Source organism: Emys orbicularis, chromosome 7 (assembly GCF_028017835.1).
Source record: "Emys orbicularis isolate rEmyOrb1 chromosome 7, rEmyOrb1.hap1, whole genome shotgun sequence".
Taxonomy (NCBI): domain Eukaryota; kingdom Metazoa; phylum Chordata; order Testudines; family Emydidae; genus Emys; species Emys orbicularis.
Window position 1 is genome coordinate 81,949,100 of NC_088689.1, and position 10,274 is coordinate 81,959,373.

Here is a 10,274-nt window from a genome sequence, read left to right on the forward strand (position 1 = left end):
CCTGGAGCTGCAGGCATGACTCACACCAGCTCCCAGCCTTAGTGCCCCCTCCACAAGCTAGCCTTCCCCACAGCAGTCTTCTGCTGCCATCCCAGGGGGAAAGGGAATCCAGCCCAGCGGGAAGCCACTGCCCAGCCAGGGAGAGTGCACACCCTACAGGAGCAGGAGACCTCACAGGCAGATGTCTCCTTGCCGTGTGCCAGGAGCTAACAGAGGGCAGCTCAGTGAGCTGGGGAGGGAGGGGTGCTTGGTACCGTGCACGCTGGCTGTTGAGTCATACACCAGGGACCAGGAGAAACGGGGAATTGTCAGCATTGGGGGATGGGGGGGAAAATGGTCTGGACTTGACGCAGATATAGTTGCCTCCCTATCCCAGGCACTGTGCCAGCCAAGAGGGGCCCAACCAAAAGCCCCTGGAACGCCTGCCCCAGCCTCCCCTGCAGCAGGGGTGGGGAAATGGGGCTGCCCCCTGCTCCCAGGGCAAAGGGGAGCCGCGCCGTAAGCAAACAGCAGCCGCCTGCTCTCTCGTTCCGCCTTTAATGGTGAGGTAAAGCACTTTGGTTTCTCGGTGACAGAGGCAGGGCGCTGGTTCCTGGGAGGCACCTGGCCCAGCCCCTGCCTCACTCAGGCACTGAAGGGTATATCCTCCTACAGCCCATAAACTCTGCCCCCAGGGGGGTTTCCAGACACATACAGTAGTATTTGTCACATCAGGCCTTGCCTCCCCGACACTCCTCCGCTCACTGCCTATCCACCCCCCTCCTTACAACAGAAGAAGGGCCCTGCCATCCCCTTGCTCCTCCACACCCCACAAAGCCTAGGGTAGAGCTAGGGGGCACCCCACACCCCCTGTGCAGCTTGGCTCATGCTGAGAGGCCCCTGTCCCTCTGCTGAGCCGGGGAGGGGATAAGCATCCCCCCCCACCCACACACCATGGGGCCAGGATCCGCATTGGGGCACACCCAGCAGCAGGGAAGGAGGGGCTACCTGGCCCTGGGGGATGAAGCCAGTCCAGGGCACAGCCCTTGTATTTCCACACCAGGGCAGATCTTCCCCACCCCGCAGCTGCAGGCTGCCCCCTACCCCTACATCACTGCCCAAGAACATTCCCCACCCCCCAGCTACAGGCACTGTGCTGGCCAGCAGGGAGCGCTGGAGGGACCTCTCGCCCCCTCGGCTGTGGCACAGGTAGGGGGCCACCTCCAATAGATCCACTACATCGGCACTAAATGAAATACAAAAGGCTCCTGGGTTCTAAGTCTGTCTGCCCCACGGAAGGGCACACCAGGCTCTGGCTACAAGTGCCATCTATTGCACCCATGCCCCTGCCATGCTAAGCACCAGAAGACTGCCTACTGCCACGAGGACCCGAGTAAGGGGCCGAGCTAGTCCAAGCAGGCCAGGAGCCCCAGCACCAGGAGTCCCAGAGTGGCACAGGTCGGGCAGGCTCCACTGTTGTGGGTGCTCAGCTGCCGCTCGCACGCGTCCCCACGCCAGCCCTGGTAACACTGGCACCGGAAGTGGGTCCGTAGGTATGCGGTGTCGGCGGCAGATAGCTCCCCCTCCACCCGCAGCATTGGCTGCTGCCCGTCGGCCTCACCCCGGTGCCGGATCTGGAAGCTGAGCGGGTTGAGGTGGAGGAAGACGTTGGCGGTGCTGTCCCGGCGCAGACAGCGCCCCCAGCCCTGGCACAGTGCCTGGCTGCAGCGCTGAGCCGCTGTGGTGACGTTGACGATGTAGTGACCCAGCTCCTCCTCCAGGTAGGCCTTGATAGTCCGGCAGGTGCTCTGGGAAGGGAATGAGGGGTGAGCGAGAGCCAGAGGAGAGCTGTGGCCTGACTACCATGGCAAGCCCTGCTAGGAATCCAGGGGCAGTTCAAGCCCACCAATAGCACTGCCAGGCGCTAGCATTGTTCTTTCACCTACCTTCAGATCCCCAGGGGCTGGCAGCACTATTGCTGCATGCAGGGGGTGGCACTACCCTATGCCCAGGCCAAGCCAGGAGGCAGAAATGCTGAGCAGGCCAGGATCGGCAGGGCCCCAAGGAGACTGGCAGCTTCCTCTGACCCACTGATTGCAGTGGGTCAGACACCATGGGATGCTCAGACCTAGTGGGCACAGACCAGAGCGTCCAGCAAGGCCACAACACGCACTGTGCGCAGCCCCGGCTCACTCACAGCACAAGCTGCGGTAGGCAGATGCAAGCAGGGCACCGGGCCCAATTTCATTTTAGTCTTTGACTCCACAGGGGGCAGGAGCAGGCCTGTTGAGAGGCGCTCCCCATGCTCGATACCAGAGCTCAGATGGCAGGTGGATGCTTCCCTACTGCGGGCGGAGGGGGAGCTGTCCTCCCCCGGTACCTACTTGGCTCTTGGTGTAGTCTGCATCGCCCCAGAAGATGGCACCAGCTGCCCCCAGGGCTGCGCTCTCGCCGATGGTGGAGACCAGGTCCATCTGCCAGGGAGGAATCCAGACAAAGCCAATGGTTAGGGTGGAAACTTGCAGCAGGAGGTAGGCAGGTGCAGCTCCCTGAACCAACCTGCATACTCTAATCTATTGCTTCCACCTGAATACTCCAGAGGCAGGAGGCTCGGGCCATTGGCTCATGTGGGAGGGCAGTGCTGCAGCAGTCAACCCCTGGTTGGGGGGGTGGGGTGGGGTGCTCAGACTCCAGTTAGGCTGCGTCAGAGACTTGAGCTCTCTGCTAGTCTCTGAGTAGGGCTAGGCCTGGCCAGGACCGTGCCAGGAGGCCTCCTGGGTGGCACTAGTGCCCTGCTGTGGTGTTAGAGGCAGGTGCTTTTGGGCATGCTAACTTGCCATTAAAGATCTCAGTGTACTTTTCCTACTTACTCACCCCCCCCCCCCCAATTCTGCTGCCCAAATCCCAGCTCCCTACACTGCACCTCCCTGATTGCTCCCCCATCTCTTCCCCAGTCCAGCTGCCTGGGGGATTCTCCATAACGTGCCCCACACTGTTGCTGGGTGCTGTTAGAACAGCTGCTGAACTCTACCCCAGAGATGGCTGCCTTTCTGGCACCAGGGAGAGCAGTCCCACCCTCCCCCCTTACAGTCCATGAAGCAGCTGGGGGTGAAAGGTTGCCAGTTACCCAAGATATGAGATATCCCAGGGCTGCACCCAGCCTAGTTGCACGTGGGGGTGGAGCATCCCCACCCCATGCTCCTCACATTCCTGCCTCTCCCTTCCTTGCCCCAGGCCAGCATGCATGTTCCTGGGCTAGGCCTAGCCACCAGGGCTGCTGAGACAGCAGGTGGCCTAATGGAACAAGCCCTGAAAGTCAGGCAGGAGGGAGGCGTCTGGGCCTCACAGCACTGGGAGCCACCAGCAGCCAGGAAGCTGCCCTGAGAGCGCCAGAGGTGGGAGGCAGGGCATCCTTGCAGCTCAGCTCCTGCCTGGGATAGGGGTGGGCGGCTGCAGGATTAACTTGTCTAGCAAGTGGGACTGGTGGAGCAACTGAGAACCAGGCTCTGAGCAGCCTCCCCACACATACCTGGCTGCTGCAGCCCCCCGAGATCCCAGGCCTGGGCTCCCTGCATACAGCTCTGCCAGTGCCCCTCAATCCCAACCCACAGCCCCCTGCTATCCCTGCCCCAGGCTCTCCCCACACAGCCCTGCCAATGCCCCTCAATCCTGACCCACAGCAGCCCCCTGCTATCCTAGTCTCACAAAGGGGTTGTAGCCTATTAAAGTCCCTTCACGTCACATTAATCCAAACAGAGCCAGCTCTTCAGCACAGAAGTTAGTGCAGGGGTTCTCAACAAAAATGTTGGTGGCTTCGGAGTGTGACCAACTCTTGCTAGTGCCACACTGACACTTTTTCCTAAAATACTTAACTTTAGGAAAAACAAAAATATCCACATCTACACATCCAAATCATTGTCATTTATTTATGTAGGGTGGTTTTTTTTGGGGTACAGACTCAAAAATAGTGCTGTGAAAAGTGATATTTGTATGTTGGCTAATATCACTTTTCACAGCACACTTGGTAGCTAGCTGGGCGGCTGTGATAAGTCTGCTGGGGAAAGTGATACTTGCTGAGAATAGTGATATTAACAAACATGCAAGCCCCAGGACAAATTAAGGCGGGGGGGGGGGGGTCAGAGCAGGAGCGGCACCAGGGTTTTTGCCGCCCTAGGCGGCAGCGCTCCTCCTCTGAGCATTCGGCAGCGGGGGTCCTTCCGCTCCGCATCTTCGGGGCACTTCGGCGGCGGGTCCCGGAGCGAGTGAATTTCCGCCGAAGACCCAGAGCGGAATGACCCCCCGCTGCCAAATTTTCGCCGAGGGCGGCAAAATGCCACCCCCCAAATCCTGCCACCCTAGGCGACCGCCTAGGGTCGCCTAATGGAAGCGCCGGCCCTGGGTCAGAGGAGGAAGTAGTGGGGGCCTGGGGCCATGGATGCAGGGCCAGGGGAGACAGCAGGGGCCCAAAGCAAATGGGGGAAGGAGTTGGTGTGCCTGCATGGCTGGAGCCGGGGGTCAGTGCCCATGGTTGCGTGGTCAGAGCCAGGGGCCATGCAGCTGAAGCTGGGGGTCGGAGCCTGCTGCCTCACAGCAGGGGCTAGAGGTCAGCACCAAGGGTCGGCTCTGCAGCTGGAACCGGGGACCAGAGCCTGAAGCTGGGGCCACACGGCCAGAGCAGAGGGTTGGCACCTGCAGTCCCATGGCCAGGTTCCTGAAGGCCCACCACTGGATCCTGCTGCCCAACCACCCCAGGGCTGAGCCCTACCACCCCCTATCAAGGTGGGTTGAGAACTCGCCTTGCTCCTGCAGTGTTGTACCCCACCTGTCTCCAGAGGCAGTGCAGGGCACTGCATCCAGGAGCAACATGCAGGGAGGGGGGAAGAGGTTGATTTTCCCTCCCCCCCTCTTCACTGCACAGGAGGCTCTTGTGGCCATGCGAAAAACCCCTGGTGGCTGCATGTGGCCACAGTGCCACATTTGAGAAATGCTGGACTCGTGGATTTCAGAGCAACGCTGGGCAGGAAGGGACCTCGAGAAGCCGTCAAGTCCAGCCTCCTGTGCTGAGGCAGGACCAAGTAACCCTAGACCAGCCCTGACAGAGGTTTGTCTAATTTGTTCTTAAAAACCTCCAGTGACAGGGATTCCACAACCTCCCTTGGAGGCGATTAGTCTTTGTCCTACTGTCAGTGGCTATGGAGAACAATCAATCACCATCCTCTTCGTAACAGCCCTTAACATATTTGAAGACTGGGATCAGGTTTCTCTCCCCCCCCCGTCTTCTTTTCTCAAGACTAAACATGCCCCAATTTTTTAACCTGTCCTCACAGATCAGGTTTTCTAAGCCCTTGATCATTTTTGCTGCTCTTCTCTGGACTCTCTCCAGTTTGTCCACATCTTTCTAAAGTGTGATGCCCAGAACTGGACCCAACACTCCAGATGAGGCCTCATCCATGCTGAGCAGGACAATGTCCTCCCATACGACACTCCCGTAAAAAATATCCCAGAATGAAATTAGCCTCTTTGGGGGAGGTGGGCAACTCTACTACATCAGTTTGATCCACTCTAAACCCCAGGCCCTTTTCAGCTGCACCACCACCTAGCCAGTTAGTCCCCATTTTGTAGCTGTGCATTTGATTTTTCCTTCCTAAGTGTAGTACATTGCACTTGTCTTTACTGAAGTTCATTTTGTTGATTTCAGACCAATTCTCAATTTGTCAAGGTTGTTTTGAATTCTAATCCTGCCCTCCAAAGGGCTCACAACACCTCCCATCTTGGTGTCCCCTACATATTTTTATAGGCAAACTCCCCACTCCATCGTCCAAGTCATTAATGAAAATATTGACTAGCACTAGACCCAGGACTGATCCCTACAAGACCTCACTAGATGCACTCTCCCAGTCTGCCAGCTAACTATGAAGTACCATCTTTCAGCCAATTGCACATCCACTTTATCGTAATGCTATCTAAACCCCATTTCCCTCCTTTCGTTATGAGAATGACCAGCAGCCGGCTGCCCTGCTCCTTGCCAGTGCTATGCCTAAGCTATCACTAGGGCACTTGCCGAACACCAGCATCCAGTGTCTCATAATTAACCCTCTCATTGCCTCCATGAGGACTAGTGTGCCTATGTTACAGAAATGGAAACTGAGGGACAGGAGAGGATTTATTCAAGGTCAGAAAATTTAAGTGCCAGCATTGAGAATAGAACCCAGGAGTCCTGGCTCGCAGTCTCTTCTTCTAGCCACTAGACCCCACTCCGCAGCCAGAGCCAGGAATAGAACGCAGGAGTCCTGGCACCCAGTTCCCACTCTAACCATTAGAACACCTGGTCCTTCCTCCCCTGCACACAAGATCAGGCCTGTCCACTAAGAGGGGAGCTGCACTCTAGCAACAATATGTACTACAGAGAGAAGCAGCCTGCCACCCACAGAGACCCCACTCCCATCCCTCCCCCCCAGAACCCCTCTGCCCCCCAGAGCGCTTCCTGTGGGAAGCAGCCCCAGCCAGGAGCTGCACTCAGGTCACATGAGGAAGCATTTAGGCATATACTGCCCTGGCAGGCAGCAGAAAAGGAGGACACAAACACCAAGAGCGGGGGGGGGGGGGGGGGGGGCGAGGGAGGAATCTGCCCAGCTGGGGTCTCTCGTGTCCTCCCACTCATCTCCACCCCCTCAACATGCCCAGAAGGCCAGGGTGGAGAGGCCCCCTCCCATGCAGCTAGGAGCCACCCAACTGGGCAGGACAGCATGGGGACCCAGAGAACCTCTGACTCCCAGTCCGCCCCAGAGAGATGGCTTTGCAGCCCCAGCCATGCTAGCAGCTGGCTGTGTGCAGGGCCCCCTGGACTTCTACTCAGTCACTGACAGGGGGCGCTGTGCCCAGAGTTGGCATGCTGGGCACTATAGATGGGCTGATGGGTGCAGCTGCTAGGGCCTCAGTGGCACCTTCACCCCCATCTCAGCAGCCAAACATCCCGCAGAGCCTCTGTGCGGACAGGTGTCCCACGGGGCTTGGCTCAGCTTCCTCCCCCCATGCCTGCAGGGTGGGAGCGCAGAGTGGAGCAGGGCTCAGACCTGAGCCCATTCACATGGGCTCTGTTACAAGGGGGCCCTTTATACTAAACGGCTGGGAGACCCTACATCCCCTGTTTCAGTGAGGCACCCCATGTTACATCCTCAACAGTTAGAGAATGAGATTCTGTTGCCTCCTACCCCTGCCCCATTGCTGCCAGGGAGCTGGGTGCCTGCCTTGCCCACCCACCGCCTGCTAGCACCCAAGGCTCCTCCATGCTCTGCTGAAGAAGCCCACCCAGGGCACAGCCCTGCCCCATCAGCAGGGAGGTTGATGGAGCTGCTGTCCTGGCCCACGGAGCCCACACTCAATCTCCATATCGGGCTGGCAACATGAGTTACCCAAATCTACCACTCCCGCCCGTCACCCCAACAGCATGACTTGGAGCCCCACACAGGACAATGGGGAACCCCCCTGTGGCAGACACTGGCCTCTGCCTGCCTGCTCACAGCTGGGACGCGCTCCTGCCCCACAGGGAGAGACTGCAATGGCTTCTTACCCGAGAACGGCTTAATGTATCTGCAGGTCCTGCCACTAAGTGCCAGACATGGATTGAGTGCCAGGCATGGATGGGCCAGAACAATGGTACCAGTACCACCCTCCCACTCCTGCCTTTTCTCCCCCACCACAGCCACCTCCCCGCCCATCATGCTCCCCCCCCCCCAGGCCCTTGTGGGGACAGTTACACCATGGGGCACCAGGAAACTGACTTCCCAATGGAGATCCATGGCACTGCAGAGGGCGTCCTGTGGCAGCATAGACCTTCTACGCTGGGCAGGGGGGCTGGCTAACAGGGGCATAGTACAGGATGTGATCATTCCAGACTCTGCACCCCACCACAGCTCCATATGGCTCCCCCAACATGGGACCTTTCCCCCATGCCACACCTGGGTCCCAGAGAGCTCAGGCACCAGATTTTCAGCTGAGCTCTTAAGAAAATCTGGCTCTAGGTGATTTGCCTATGCTCAGGCAGGAGGGCCGGGAATGGAACCCAGGAGTCCTGCCTCTTGAGGCCATGCTCTTCTTCTGGCTGCCTCCTGAAGCTGGGCCCTGCAGGGTGGGATCCAGAAAGGGGAAGTCATGGCTGTCAATGTGCAGTTAGCCTGCACAGCGGCAGGGCCACAGCTCCCATTTCAACAGCTGCATTCCCCCCGCCAGGAGGGGCATGGTAAGGTCAGGCCTTCCTCAGCCATGGCAACACTGGGCAGGACCAGGGAGCTGGAGTGCAATCTCAGACCCACCTGGCTAACATGGGAAGATTCTCCCCCACCCCCCTCCACTACTCATCCTTCTCTCCTCCACCCCAGCCTGCCAGCTGCCCTGTCTCAGCTCCCTTGGCTACCACCATGCAAGAGCCCTATGCCCAGGCAGCACAAGCAACAGGGCCGCTGGCAAGTCAGCTCAGATGCAGAGGGGCAAGTGGGACTGGGACCCTGCTCTACCCCATAAAAGCGCCACCAGCCCACAACAACGCAGGAAGGGCACAGCTGGGGTTGAATTTGAGGAGCCTTTGTTTAAAGCCTTGGATGGTGGGAAAAATCAATTCCTCCCACCCTCCCTGGCATAGATCACATGGGGCCTGGAAAAGACTGTGTAAAGTCCAGGGCCAGCTCCAGGCACCAGCTTACTAAGCAGGTGCTTGGGGCGGCCACTTCGGAGAGGGGCGGCACGTCCAGCTGTTCGGCGGCAATTCGGCGGACGGTCCCTCACTCCTGCTCGGAGCGAAGGACCTCCCGCCGAATTGCCACCGCAGACCGCGATCGCGGCTTTTTTTTTTTTTTTTTTTTTTTATTATTTGTTTGGCTGCTTGGGGCGGCCAAAACCCTGGAGCCGGCCCTGGTAAAGTCCGTCCCCTTGGTATGTTCTGGTGCCTTTGCTGTAATATGCTGGGAGGGTGTGTGATCACACTGCCCCCTAGTGGTGAGCCCACCCACTACCCTCTCCCAGAACCAGAGAGCTAGAGGCCCAGGTTTGGGCCAGGAAGAAGCAGGGTTCTAGCTCCAACATTTCTGGCAGAAATGGGTCTGCCCCTGGGGCGTGGGCGCCGCCTTACCCTGCTCAGCACGTCCAGCTTACGGCTGTAGGTGGGCCTGGCGTAGACGAAGACAGGCAGCGAGTAGTTATCGTGGTGCTGGTGGGAGATCCGCAGAGCCTCCATGACCCGCGAGCGCACGAACTTGCGGCCGTTCTCAGAGGAGGCCAGGACCTGGTCTAGGTAGATGGAAGGGTAGAGGGCTGTGCTCTCCTTCCAGAGCCAGGACAGCCGGTCATTGCGTGTCTTCTCCACGTCAGGGCAGCGCCCCGTGTAGCTGTCTGGGTTCTTGCTGTAGTCGTGGTTGTAGCAGTCCGGGAAGAGGTAGTAACCCCACAGCTGCTTGGGCCGGTAGCTCTTGGCATACTGTAGGGTGCGGAGCATGAATTTCCGGGCCGAGCTCTCAAACTCGTACTGGGCCTCCTTGTTCACCACGTCCTCCTGCCAGTCGGGGTGCCGCGACAGCACCAGCTGCCGGGAGTTCTTGCGGTAGATGTCTTTGTTCTGCCAGTTGCGGATCCAGATGGGCCGCCATTCCTCCCAGTCAATGACAGCCAGCCCTTCCTTGGCCTCTGAGCGGATGTACTTGCGGATGCCCTCCTCGAGCCGGTCCAGGTGCTCCCGGAGGCTGCTGTTCTGGGGGACACCCCCATTCACAGCCACCTGCTGCTCATCATAGTAGGGGTAGAGGCCCAGGCGCTCCTTGTAGAAGATGGTGAGGTTCTGGTCTACAAAGCCCTCGTTGGGCGAGGCCTGCAGGTCAAAGAGGCTGAAGTCCAGCTGGACCTTGAAGCGGGGCCTGCAGTCCTGGGTGGGTGCGTTCCAGGCCACAATGAAGGGCTTCCGGGTGAAAAGGGGGGCAAAGGTTGGCTTCTCATCCTGCCCACGGCCGCCAGTGACAGCAAGGACCAGGAGCCATGGCACTGCCAGCGCAGAGCCTCCCCGCATTCTCTCTCACTGGGCTGCTCAGTCACAGGATGGCTTCAGGTCACAGCCTGCAGAGGGACAAGGCTGTAAGAGGGTAGGGCAAAAGGCACTCCCCCACCCCGCTAGCAATAGAGCTTTGCAAGCTTCCCCCAGTTCTGCCAATGCCCCGAAGCCCCCCTACTATCCCAACCCCACAAACCCAGCTTTGCCAATGCCCCTCCAATCCATTGAGATACTCAAATGGTCTGCCACTGGCCCCCATGTG

At 58.8% G+C, this 10,274-nt stretch overlaps 1 protein-coding gene across 1 annotated transcript; it reads right to left on the minus strand.

Moving 5' to 3' along the window:
* Positions 1–1,385: 1,385 nt before the first annotated feature.
* Positions 1,386–10,030, minus strand: HYAL2 (hyaluronidase 2). Its single transcript, XM_065407976.1, has 3 exons — positions 9,104–10,030; positions 2,364–2,453; positions 1,386–1,787 (listed from the first exon to the last, which is right to left on the minus strand). The coding sequence occupies exons 1-3, from the start codon at positions 10,028–10,030 to the stop codon at positions 1,386–1,388; spliced, it is 1,419 nt and encodes a 472-aa protein (XP_065264048.1).
* Between the last annotated feature and the right edge of the window lie 244 nt (positions 10,031–10,274).

Coding starts and splice junctions, on each gene's coding strand:
- HYAL2 (XM_065407976.1), bottom strand. CDS start 10,030: ATGCGGGGAGGCTCTGCGCTGGCAGTGCCATGGCTCCTGGTCCTTGCT. Junction 2,454..9,103: donor AGCTGGACGTGCTGAGCAGG/GTAAGGCGGCGC, acceptor CCTCCCTGGCAG/ATGGACCTGGTCTCCACCAT. Junction 1,788..2,363: donor CAGACTACACCAAGAGCCAA/GTAGGTACCGGG, acceptor TTCCCTTCCCAG/AGCACCTGCCGGACTATCAA.